Raw genomic sequence first — 12853 nt, forward strand, 5'->3', positions numbered from 1 at the left:
CACACTAACCAATCCCCTAAAGGGGCAACCCATGTTAGATGATGCATGCACTAATGGACAAATAATACACTGAAACCTACTTATCAAATATGTTAAAATAAATCACACTATACATCAACGATTTATTTGAGATACATTTGTTAAATTACATAAAAATACATTTATAATGTTTAAATTCTGCTTACTATAGACAAGATCCTAAACATAGTCAATAATTATTACTTTAGCAGGATTCCAGGGGTCCTAATTTCATACAAACTGATGTCAGCAGCCCACTGTCTTAAGCTGTTGTGCAATTCTACACATGCATACAGAGCAAACATGTGATTTAACCATAGTATTCAAAATTGGTATGAAACTGTCATGATGCTTCTAAAGGCTGGTAGAAGCCGGCTTTCTTATGCTGAACAAGATCACGGATAAACTCATTGCAAAGTCCACACCCACTGTTGAAATTATTCAAAGGAGGGCCTTTTGAAGAAGCAAAAACCTTTCAAAGTTGCTATAATGATGGCAACATACCAAGCAGTCAGAGAAACCATTGCACCATCACTCAGAGCATGCAGCTAATGTAATTGTATCATCTTATGAAATTAGCATCAACCATTTGAAGTTTGGGGGTTGTGGGTGGGAGAAAAGAATAAAGAATCATTAGTCCATAGGCTCCATCATAAAAATGCATAACTTAAGTATGCAATTAAAGCAAAGCAAATACTTTTTAGAATTCCAATTACAAAAATACTCATCCCAAAAGTAACTTGAAACTGAAACCAAAATGTTGTTAAATATTTCAAATACATTCAGTAAACTACCTCCCATCTCTGGATGCACATTATCAGGAAGGAACCATGTATGGAACTTCATTATTCTGTGTTAATTTCCAGGTGCACACCAGTTAATCAGCTGGGGCTTGAGACTTGAATGCAGGGGAGGAGAGGGAGAGGGAACAAACTCAAATTCACAAATTCAGATAGCTAGATCACCCAATCTCAGGATAGAAGAATCAAGAAAAGAGTTATTCTAAATCACTGACAATGATAGTAACATGTAAGCAATAGGGTACTTAGGCAAGAGATGTAACAGGTGTGGTCTTTCTCCTCTGTAATTGCATAGCTCTTAATTGCTGTATATGAATCATCATAGTAATAATTTAGAGTACATTTCAGAGTACTTATTAAAATATAGTGACTGAAATTATAATACTTTAAAACAGTTTCTACATCGCTGGAGCCATTTGACCTCATTTTGTCTATGTAAACATGACTTCAATACAGGTTTAAATTCACATAGTCAGGACCATTTTCCCAGAAGCTCCAGGATTATTGATGATGTCCTCGTGGGCTTGAGCTGCTTTCTCGAGTGGATACTGTGGACCAACTGCAGGTCTTAGCCAACCAGCCTCCAACCCTGCAAACAGGGCCGCTGCACTCTCTGCCATTTCCTCCTTCAGGATGCAGAGACGTGGACAGCATGAAAGCGTACCCACATCATGTGTATATTATACTCTATATAGAGAACATGATACCTTTGAAGCACTGAACATGGCCACGCCAATAATGCTGGACTCCTTAAGCATGGTGTCTCTTGGGTTAATCTCAACAGTCCCTCTACAGCCTACAACCTGAAAGGACAGACAGCGTAATACCACAAATGGACATGGCAAGCACACAATTAGCCCAAAGAGGTTTATAGCCAAAAACACAATACTCACAGTCACCCTGCCACCCAGGGCCAGAAGTTTAAGGTCATTGCCAAGGTTTACATTTGATAGCATTTCAACAATCACGTTAACACCTTGCCCATTCATTGCTGCCTAAACAAACAAACAAACACACACCACTAATGTGTATCATCTTATCTTTCTCCTTTACATGAATGATGCTAGGTGTCAACCACACCTGAATTCTGTCAAGGTAGTCGTTTTCTCTGTGATTGAAGGCCACATGGGCTCCATTGCTAAGCACTAGCTTCATGCCCTCTGGTGTCCCCGCTGTGCCCAGAACCCTCAGGCCGAATGCTCGTGCCAGCTGACAAGCTGCAATTCCAACCTAACAACATGAATGCCCTGCCGTTTGATTCAAGCAAATGATGGAGAGGGATCAGAACAGTAGGGTTGAATGAATGGAAGTTGGTGTTCTTACCCCACCACTGGCTCCATGAATGAGAACTGTCTCTCCAGCTTTTGCATGTGCCCTTTTTAAGACAAAATGCAAAATCAAAAGACATGGTACACACCAGAAGAATTAACAAAAATGAATAAACATATGGTTTGTGATCACTTGACAGCCTTACATTTCAACCTCTTACTTGTGAAATAAGGCCCGGTAAGCAGTGAAATAAGGGATTCCAATGGCAGCACCCTGTTTATAATCTAACGACTCAGGCAGTCTGTGAACAGAGTCTTCGGAAGCAACGGTGTACTCAGCGTATCCCCCTGTCTCGGTGGCTGTGGTGAACACTCGATCACCTGCCTGAAAAACAGGTCAGTTTTGTCAAAAGATACTGTACTAACCTGACAAAATTAACATCAGAAACTGACACACACAACGTTTTTTATCATCTGCTTAGTGAGGTAGCCAACTCCCAGATACAAAGTCATGGCCAAAAGTTGAGACTATGATCCAAATTTGTGTCAAAGTTTACTGCCTCCAGTACTCTGCAGTCCAATCCTTGTACTTCCTGCAGAATGTCAGTCTGTGCTTGATGTTTTTCTTGGAGAGAAGTGGCTTCTTTGCTGCCCTTCTTGACACCAAGCCATCTTCCAAAAGCCTTTGCCTCACTATACATGCAGATGCAATCACACCTACCCTCTGCCATTCCTGAGCAAGCTCTGTAATGGTGGTGACCCGATTCTATAGCTCCTCTTTAGGAGATGGTCCTGGCACTTTCTTGACTTTCTTGAGTGCCCTGAAGCCTCCTTCACTGCAATTGAACCTCTCTCCTTGAAGCTCTTGATTCGATAAATGGTTGGTACTATCTTACAAGCAGTAATGTCCTTGCCTGTGAAGCCCTTTTGCTGCAATGCAATGATGACTGCATGTATTTCCTTGGAGATAACCATGGCTAACGGAAGAAAACTTCAAACACCACCACCCTTTTAAAGCAGACAGTCTGTTCTTCTAATCAGCATGACGGAGTGATATCAGCTTTCTTATCCTTGTTAACACTTTCTCCTGAGCTAACGAGAAGATCACTGAAATTATGTTAGCAGGCCATTTTGTGGCAGAGTTGAAATTCACTGGCTGGAAGTTAATTTTCATGGCCAGGAATGACATTGAAATTAATTGCAATTCATCTGATCACTCTTCACAATCTAGAGTTAATGCCACCATAAAAACTGACGCAGCAAACTTTGTGAAAACTAAAATTTGTGCTAGTCTCAAAACATTTGGCCACGACTGTACACACTCACAGTTACCAGAAGGGAAGAGCTATTAATATGAAGTTAAAATGGAGTGTGCATGTGGGTAAAAGAGAGACTTCTTATGCAGTGAGACTATAGCCTAGCAAATGATTGCTTATAAAATGACACCTGACCACATCTGAGATATAAGGTTAATTTAGAAGTTTTATATATAATCTCATTTAGTGCTTGGTCCTTTAATGCAAATTTTCATTTTTGGGCCTCACTCTCAAATTTTGCATTTCACTTTCATTAAATACATTTTACTAGCTTTTCTGATAAAAGGCTAAATGAATAACAGAACCCAATAGTAAATAAACTTGACTTAATATTTTAGCACTCTCTCTCTCAATGAAATGATGTAAATATGGGTAACGTAAATGTCAAAAATGTGATATAAACATTCATTTATTTTTATTATTATTATTTTTACCAAACGGTGCAAGGACCCTCTGTGTGTGAGACTGGCTAATCTGGCCATAGGTAATGCTGAAAACTCAATACAAATGCCAGCTGTGAGGATATACCTGTGTACAGCTAAAAGGAGTGCACATTTCCACACTATGAAATAGGACCACTTTGGTATAACATGCTGCAAAACAAACACACGAAAATAATCCGAGCACCTGCAGAAGGCGAACCCCATCTCCCACTGCCTCCACCACTCCAGCCACATCCGATCCAGGAGTATAGGGCAGACTTGGCTTTCGGGCAAAGGACCCAGAGCGAATATACGTCTCCACTGGGTTCACTCCACAGGCCTGCACTCGAATGAGTACCTGTAGCAGGTAAACCAATGGGCAGACAGCTACTTGTTACTAATATTTGTTTTGTTAATATAGTTTAATGCATATTCCATGGAAATATTAGCTTACCTGCTTCTGACCTAGAGTGGGAACAGGTATGTCTAAGCAGAGTTTCAGTACTGAAGGTGCTCCAAACTCTGACACTCTTATGGCTTTCATTAGTTTTGATGAGGCCATCTTGACTCACGAGCCTACAAAGTTACATACTGTTACATGATGAGCTCAGCATTTTCTCAACCCTAGGCAGGCAACCTGATTCAAGTATATAGAAATCAACTACCTGAAATATGATAGGCTTTATAAAAACACAAAAAGCAGCAATAGGCAGTCGGTTTGCATGTGGATTGAGAAAGTGTATATAAATGCGTGACACAAATGAATACAATTTAGAATATAGGCAAAGCAACTCACAGCGCAAGTTGCAACAGAGTATCCAAACGTAATTCCGCGATGTCGTAAATACTTCCGTGTCTAATGATTTCTGAATCAATTCGGCTACCATAGAAGCATATTAACCAGTTAAGTACCTAGTCAGCTAGCAGTTATAAAGCACCTTAGCCATATCAAGAACTTGTTAAAAAAAATAAAAAAAAAGAATCATTGTATAATATATGAAAATAGGTGAACAGAAAGTGAATGTCGACAAAATATAATTTAGCTAGATATCACATCTGTTCAACATGGAAGATGAAAATACATTCAAACAGTGGAAGAAGCAGTGTCTAAACAAAATCGACTTTAGTAGAAAGGGGAGTATAGACGACGAGATTTCTAGTATTGTAGCGTTCATAAATAGTTCTGAGCACTACTTTACCACAAGTTCTTGTTCTGGAAGAATCGTCCTTATTGACGGGGTAAGTGTATAAATCCCATTTGTTTGTTTAAAATAAGTTTGCTAGCGAGCTAGTTAACATTGTTAGCTAGGTTATGCTAGCTAGATATCCATCTAGTTAGCTGCACGAATGACATCCAGCTAGGTTAGCATTTTCATATTGTGCTCTAGAAGTGACCTGGCGACGATATGTCTCTGATAAATCACTGCAGTCAAGTTATCCGTGCTTTAGCGATTCACGTTCAAGTCATCCGCGCGTTAAAGTCGAATGCGACTATATGCGAGATTTTGCGGTATTTCGCTGCTCACCGCAATCTAACGCTTCCTACAAAAGGAACAGAGACTTGGGTATTTTTTTTTGAAAGAGCTTTGATGAAAACGCGCACGTTTGCTAGATTTAAAAGTATAAAATACAGTTTACTTGAACTAGTTTACTTGCATCATTACATTAAACACAACTGGTTATATATTTAGACAGCTCAATTAGCATTGTGCAAAATGCTTTTTCTGTATAATGTTTCTCAGAAGTTTATTATAGAGCTTGACTGCAAGCTAAAACAGGGGTTATCACTAGTAAAATTTTGCAAATGGGCAGGGCAGGGGGTATTCCATGTCTGAAGAATTCCACTGCCAATTGGTGGCGGCCCTTGGCTATCACCAGATCAAGTTTGAAAATGTTCTACTGCACCAGTGTTTAGTAAATTATATATATTGAAGTCCATGTGTTTGTAATGATGTTTACATGTCCATTTAATTCAGAGAAAGTATGGTTACATATTTTTCTGAATTTTAATATAATGCAAAAACAGTCCCACTACCACATGTCAGTAGGAGCCCTTGCCTATCAGCGGAGTAGTTTGGACAAAGTTCACTGTACCATCTTTTTTCATAATCCCATATTAAAATCATATTACATTTGGGAGAATTCGTGCACTCATTTCATTTAGGCTGATTTTGGATATCTATGTCTGTGAAATTTCAGAGACAATGCCAAGCCAGTTCCACTGTCACATAAGAGTAGTGTACCTTGTCTGTTGTCTTTTGCACCGATGATGCCCAAATGCTACCAATCTTGGGGACTAGTGGAATATTTTAGCATTATGGGAAAATTCTGAGAAACAGCAATCCAAAATCAGCATGTATGATATGAGTATATTAATTTGCCCAAAGGAAGTATGAGTAATATGTATGTATGTATATATATGTGTGTATATATATATATATATATATATATATATATATATATATATATATATATATATATATATATATATATATATATTGCACTGGTGATGACCAAGGGCTCCTACATTTGAGGTAGTGCTACTGCTTTGGCATTATAGGAACATTTTTGAGAAATAGATGGTCAAAATCAGCTTCTATGAAGTATTTTATTTTGCCTAAAGGTAGTACAATTTTAAAATGGATTTATGAAGAAATGGTGCAGTGAAATGTGACCAAACATGCACTGATGATGGCCAAGGGCTCCTACTCTTATATAGTGGAACTGTCTTGGCATTATGTGAAATTTCTGATAGATAGATCTCCAAATTCAGTCTTTATAATACAAGTACATTAATATGGGTTTATGAAGAAATGGTACAGTGAAATCTGTCAACCTGCTCTGCTGATAGGCAATGTACACTATTCTTATGTGGTAATGGAAAGATTTTGGCATTATGGGAAATGTTTGTTAAATAGATATCCAAAATCAGTCTAAATGAAATGAGTACATGTTTTTGCATAAATGTAGTATGAATTTTAATATGGGTTTATGAAAAACGGTACAGTGAAATCCGTCCCAACTTACTCTGCTGATAAATAAGGTACACTACTCTTATGTGGTAGTGGAACTGTCTTGGTATTATGTTAAAATTCAGAAAAATATGTAACAATACTTTCTCTGAATTAAATGGACATGTAAACATCATTAGAAATACAAGGATGTCAATATACATTTATTAAACACTGGTGTAGTAGAATCTTTTCAAACTTGATCTATATCCAAGGGCCACCACTCAATTGGCAGTGGAATTTTTTTCAGCCCTGGAGTACCCCTTCCCCTGCACATTTGCAAAATAACCCCTGTTTTAGCTGGCAGTCAAGCTCTATAATTAACGTCTGAGAAACATTATATAGAAAAGAGCGTTTTGCACAATGCTTACTGAGCTGTCTAAATGTATAACCAGTTGTGTTTAATGTATTGATGCAAGTAAAGTAGTTCAATCAAACTGTACGTTGTACTTTTAAATATAGTAAAAGTGTGTCTTCATCAAAGCTCTTCCAAAAAATACGCAAGTCTGTTTCTCTTTGCTTAAGGACCGTTAGATTTCGGTGAGCATCGAAATACCGTAAAATCGGCATATAGTCGCATTGGAATTTAAAGCGCGGATGACTTGACCGTGAATAGCTAAAGCACAGATAGCTTGACCGCTGTTTTAAACCTAAACTTACTAGTTTAACGTGTAAATTCACTAGCTACGTTGATTTTATTTTCTTGTGCTTGAAGGTGTCCGACTGCATCGATATGCAAAAGCAAAACTGTACCTGGTTATTTCTAACTCACAATAAGTGTAAGAAGGATGATGTGGTAAGACCTTATCTATCGAAGCCAGCTTTGCTTGGGTGCTTGGCTAACTTTGGGTTATAATGCTGACTTTTACATGCCCTCCTATACAGGTCGCAAGTTTGGGAAAGTCTTCTGGAGATGCTGTCTTTAAGTTTGAGCCTTGTGTTCTTCATGTTCAATGCAAACAATTAGACGACGCAAAACTCCTGGTAACAAATGTATATTATGAAGCAAATAGATGTCGAGATTTGAAATAATTTGATCATTTTTTGGTGACATTTTTTATCATTTTTTTCTGGCAGCACACTGTCGCCATAAATGCAGGTTTTAGGAATTCTGGAGTGACTGTTGGAAAAAGAGGCAAAATCATTACGGTGAACAAGCATACAGGCATACATACATTTAGAGTGGTAGATGTTAACACCTTTGATTAGAGAAAATGAGCATGCTCTTTTGTGTTTGAAATTAGAGGCCAAACTAATGTCATCTGTTTAATGATGTTCCAACACACAGGCTGTGCGCAGTACCCATTGTCTTGAAGTTCCTCTCAGCCAAAAAGGGCAAATCCTGGTTTCTGAAGAATACATTGATTTTCTTGTTGCAGTTGCTAATAATAAAATGGAAGAAAATCTCAGAAGGATAGGAAGGTATTTCAGTGTGTGTGTGTGTGTGTGTGTGTGTGTGTGTGTGAGAGAGAGAGAGATTCAAACTACCTTATAATATTTAATTTACAGTTGACATTTTAGCAGATGCAGAGCAACTTAAAATTGCACTAGTCGTTTACTTAGAAAAGTATACTTAGCTAGTACAAATAAGTTTGAATCCAAAAATATCTTTAACCAAGATTCTGCTTTTCACAGGTTGTATGATTGCCTGACAAAGACCTTGGGACCAGAGGAAGTTAAAAGCCAATTAAAGGACAGACAGACAGATCAAAAATTTGTCTACAGGAGGCGGCGAAAAAGAATGCAAGACAGCGGAACAGAGTGTAGTATTAAAAAGAAGGAAAGTGATTTGGAGGATGAGCTGGAATGTGATCTGTCATTGTTTTTATAGAACTCTCAAGAATCCCTGGGTTAGAACTCCAATGACTTCACTGAAAGAGTAAGCATCATAACTCCTCATCATGCAAATGTGTTTAATGACTGTCTAATGTATACTTGTTGTTTTTCAATAACAATCAACAACAACAATTAACAAACCGCACGTTATTGCCTTTCTTCTGAGATTGCATGTAAACCTTTGTGGAGAGCCTCTCATAAATAATCATTGTAATGAATATAAATAGTCAACATTCTCAAAAAAGGCTCAAATCCACTTTAAAGAATATCCATTTTATACAAAGGGGTGCTGGTGTTAAGCATGCCTTTAATTGCCTTTTTTCTCTGCATCAGTGTTTCTAAATAAGCTGGTGTTATTTCGAAAGCCCTTGTGTATGTGAATGGTACATGCAGCTCATTTCCCTGTGATGAGGGTAGACAGCAGGTACTGGTGGCCCAATGAGGAAGCTGACCACATTCGTCATCTCTGCCAAAGCATCATTTGGGCCCTCCAAAGAAACAAGTGTGGTTTGGAAGCACATTTCCTCAGGATTAGTTGCCAGTTCTCTGCCCTGTGATGCCTCATTTGGGAGATTTGCCTCATTAGCAAGTCCCTCCTCTACCATATGGATGAGTTTCTCTCATGATACACTCTCTCCTCTCTATTTGGTGTTCACTTTTATGAGGCACATGTGAAATGGTGATAAATTGTTTATAAAACTATATTGTACTCCACATTGCTATACATCATTTTCAGTACTGGGTGGTAATCGATGATGAGCTTGCTCTGCATGAAAGGTAAGAGGTCTTGTGAAATGATTATTTCTTATTAGCCCACAGCGAGAGAGGTCAGAGGTAAGGACTGGCAAGAGTTTCACAAATTTATATTTCTATTCAGACAGTTGGAGTTGATATTGCGTGTGGAATAACGTTTGGTGTTCAAAGGGTTTATTTGAGCAGAAACGTGCATTAAGCCTGATGTGGATCGTGTAAATATGTACAGTAACTCACCACTAGAGGGGGTTAATGTGCTTTCACAAAGATTGATTTTGCTACCCTTTGGTTCTTAAATTTATAGGGAGGCGCATGGAAGAGTTTGTAGGATGCTCTTAACCGTAATAAAAATATACTAGGAAGTTAATGTTTGAATCTGCGTCATTTCCCGATTTTATGATTTGTCTAACAAAATGGACAGAAAAACCTGCGGACTAGTAGCGGGGTCTGCTTGGAAGTATACAAAGCGATCTTACAACCGGAGTGAGCTACGGTGACCTGGGTTAATGACCAGTTCATGAACATTTCGAAACCCTACATGTAAAGATTTAAATGTAAAGAAATCGTGTAAAGATTCTTAGTAGTGTTATACATATGTGATTGAACATTTATTGCTGTGGATATTTAATTCTCAGGTCCAAAATAAAATCGAAACATTCGTTTTTATCCATTTTAATTTATACTTCATCATGAAAACATAACGGCACACCTACGATAGACATTGCTCATAATTATTACAGCAGCAAATATATTTTAGTAGGCTACAGTAGAATTTGCTCCCTGGAGACCTATCAAAACTATGAACTATAATTTGCGGTTTTGCTTTTTAAATATTTAATTTGTAATGTTACATCAGGAACGACAAGAGAAAATTTTAAATTCACGTGCCCTCAGTGAAAGTCCCCACGTTTTACAAGCATTTTGAAGTATCGATACCCTATTCTCCCTTCGCAAAACTGTGATGTCCGCAGGACAGTTCAAATCACCGTGCGACTTCCCCTGGACAAAAAAGCCCGCTCTCTAATGACAATCTTAAAACAACACCAATTAGCCACCTGATAGACTGGAGTGATTAGAAATCTCGTCCAATTATTACGGCGTATTAAAGCTGAGGGGAAAAGGAGGGCTGTCTGATTGGCAGGCTGAGCTGAAGGAGCATTAATAGGGGGGAGTGTCAGGAGGGGGGGGGGTTGGATCGCGAAGCCGTCGCAATCAGCGCTGAGTTGGGAGCTTTGTGTGTGATTGTCAAGTGGGCCATTTTGCCCTCTGATTAGGAGCCTCTCCCCCACTGCCGGTTGATTTGGTGGCTGTGCGTCCTCCGTGCTCAGTGGCTCCGTGTAATCACTGTCCCCTCTTACGCTCACTCCAGCCCTGCTGATTTCTGAAGGAGGAAAAAAGGAGAGGTCCCCTCCCCTCTCAAAGGACTAAAACCCCAGACCTTAATGGCAACTAAACGCATGCTAATGCATTTTACTCCAGAAAAAAGGTCACCTTCTGTCTGTAATTCGGATGAGCATTTGGAGTAGCTCTCATTTTATTTATATTAACCCTTAACACAATATCAGGTGTTTTTCATGTGTTATTATCTACATAATTTGACAGCTGATGTGGTAATATCTAGTAGTTTTTGTGCTTTTGCTAATACTCCATGATGTAAAAGTATATAAAAATGAAGTGTTACATCTTTGTACTGATTTTTCCTGCATTATAAATAAAAGTAAACTGTGTTCCCTAAAAGTAGCTGTTTTTTCCTCTAAACATGGAAACAACATCTTAGTCTTATTTCCTGCTTTTCAGGGAGGAGATTGTACCAGTTTCAGTAGATTGACAAGCCCTTTATATTTTTGCTGTAGGTAGCAGCCTGTAGAGACTCTGGTATCTAGCAAGATGAGGGTATGTGTGGGTCTGTGGGTCTTAATAGGGGTCAGTCTCTTTGGGTTAGGCGCCTGTTATTGTGCTGGGTACATGGGGGGTGGGATGGGGTATTAAAAATCAAATCAACTGCTTTAGGAGATGAACTGAAAATCATTCTTGTGGCTAAAACGTCTTTCATTCTATCCACCACAGCACTAGGTGAAGTGAAGCTCAGTGGATGCCAGCTCCGTAAAGAATGCTGCAAACCTACACTGACAACATGTGTTAGAGAACAAGTAGGCCAGACTGTGGCCTTCTCTGTTTCAGCCTCGCCTGTGCTTTTAGCCCTCCATACAGTCTGTGTTACTGCCAGGAGGTACTATGTCTCCAGCAGGAAATGTATTTCTCATTCCTGCCTGACAGCTGTGACATCCATAAATTGACTATGTAAGTTGACAATGGTGGTCCTTTTCACCTCTGGAATTACAGCATGGAGGCCCACAGCAGTTTATAATTAACATTGTGTGGAAGGGATACAGAGTCCTGAAGAGAGTCCCGGAGAGAGGGAGTGAATTAGAATGAACAGAGTAGGAAGATTAATTTGCCGTTCTTTCATCTGAAGTGCTCGATTACTTTTTGGAAGGCCCTGCTCACTTAGGATCTTTGAGTGCGTGACTGTACTTCGATGGTAACGAAAATAAACAATTGCATTCTGGGTACTGTATCATTATCACAACAAAGGCTGAGGGCGGGAGCTCCTGAAACATGAAGCTTGAAACATCTGGAGCATGTTAATCAACCTGGTAAATGATGGATGCATTCTGCTCCGTCCGGCGACAGATACGCAGTGGGCCCCTGGGCCAATCAGGATGCGTGTTAATGACGTCGTCGGAATAAAGCAGGCTCATCATAGGGCACTCAGACAGCTGAAGGTTGTCTTGGATTTGTTTAAATTTAAGACAAGCCAGCAGGTTGGGATATGTATTAACATTCTCAAGAGGCTCCTGGGTTTACCTGCAGTCTACACAAGGATCTACTCATGAACAAATCTTATCTGCTCCAGATTAAGAGATATGCACATCACATCAATGCTGCAGTGCTCTAGTACAGCATTACATTTCAAAAGACAGCATTTGGGAATGATTGCATATATTCTGCAAGTTCTATCCATAAAATCAGAAAGCATAGGTTTTCTATAAAGCATGAATGTAACTTGTGCGAGGCTTAGCCAATCGACTTTTCTCCTCTTTGAAGCCAACATCTGAAGCCTCCACATGCTAACGGAAGTTTCTTTGCATCCGGCTTTGCTTTCCACTATGCAGCCCACATGGATTGTGGGGTCTGCAAGGTCCGGCCAGGGTTGAGCCCTCCTCCCCACTGGTGATGGGCGGCATGCCGCCAGCCTCTTGCCGGTGGGCCGGCTGCAATTTGCCCAATCCTTTGTAATTTCCTAGTTCACTGTGAAGTGGCTGAGGGGCGGAAGCAGCGGGCGAGTGCATGAATGACCCTTCCCTGTTTGGCCTCACTCAGTTTCACGCATCACCCTGAAAGGAAATAATTACATGGGAAGTAGAG

The 12853-nt window shown here is 39.4% G+C and overlaps 2 protein-coding genes across 7 annotated transcripts; one reads left to right on the forward strand and one right to left on the reverse strand.

Annotated features, from left to right (window-relative positions):
- Positions 1–102: 102 nt before the first annotated feature.
- Positions 103–5339, reverse strand: cryz (crystallin, zeta (quinone reductase)). 5 transcript variants are annotated; one of them, XM_027031189.3, is made up of 10 exons: positions 5024–5335; positions 4621–4704; positions 4279–4400; positions 4030–4182; positions 2308–2471; positions 2142–2193; positions 1899–2048; positions 1712–1813; positions 1526–1621; positions 103–1444 (listed from the first exon to the last, which is right to left on the reverse strand). In XM_027031189.3, exons 3-10 carry the CDS (start codon positions 4384–4386, stop codon positions 1283–1285), a joined length of 987 nt encoding a protein of 328 aa, XP_026886990.1. In that variant the 5' UTR covers positions 4387–4400; positions 4621–4704; positions 5024–5335; the 3' UTR covers positions 103–1282. The 5 variants fall into 5 exon arrangements, with proteins under 5 accessions (XP_026886990.1, XP_081579335.1, XP_026887000.1 ...); XM_081723209.1 differs by lacking the exon at positions 1712–1813 and having other exon boundaries at positions 5024–5339; XM_027031199.3 differs by lacking the exon at positions 4621–4704.
- tyw3 (tRNA-yW synthesizing protein 3 homolog (S. cerevisiae)) lies at positions 4710–11174 on the forward strand. 2 transcript variants are annotated; one of them, XM_027031209.3, is made up of 6 exons: positions 4710–5063; positions 7551–7631; positions 7721–7819; positions 7913–7984; positions 8124–8257; positions 8471–11173. In XM_027031209.3, exons 1-6 carry the CDS (start codon positions 4890–4892, stop codon positions 8664–8666), a joined length of 756 nt encoding a protein of 251 aa, XP_026887010.2. In that variant the 5' UTR covers positions 4710–4889; the 3' UTR covers positions 8667–11173. The 2 variants fall into 2 exon arrangements, with proteins under 2 accessions (XP_026887010.2, XP_081579337.1); XM_081723211.1 differs by lacking the exon at positions 7551–7631 and having other exon boundaries at positions 8471–11174.
- The last annotated feature ends 1679 nt before the right edge of the window (positions 11175–12853 follow it).

Source organism: Electrophorus electricus, chromosome 11 (assembly GCF_041902795.1).
Source record: "Electrophorus electricus isolate QZ-2024a chromosome 11, ASM4190279v1, whole genome shotgun sequence".
NCBI classification, from domain to species: Eukaryota; Metazoa; Chordata; class Actinopteri; order Gymnotiformes; family Gymnotidae; genus Electrophorus; species Electrophorus electricus.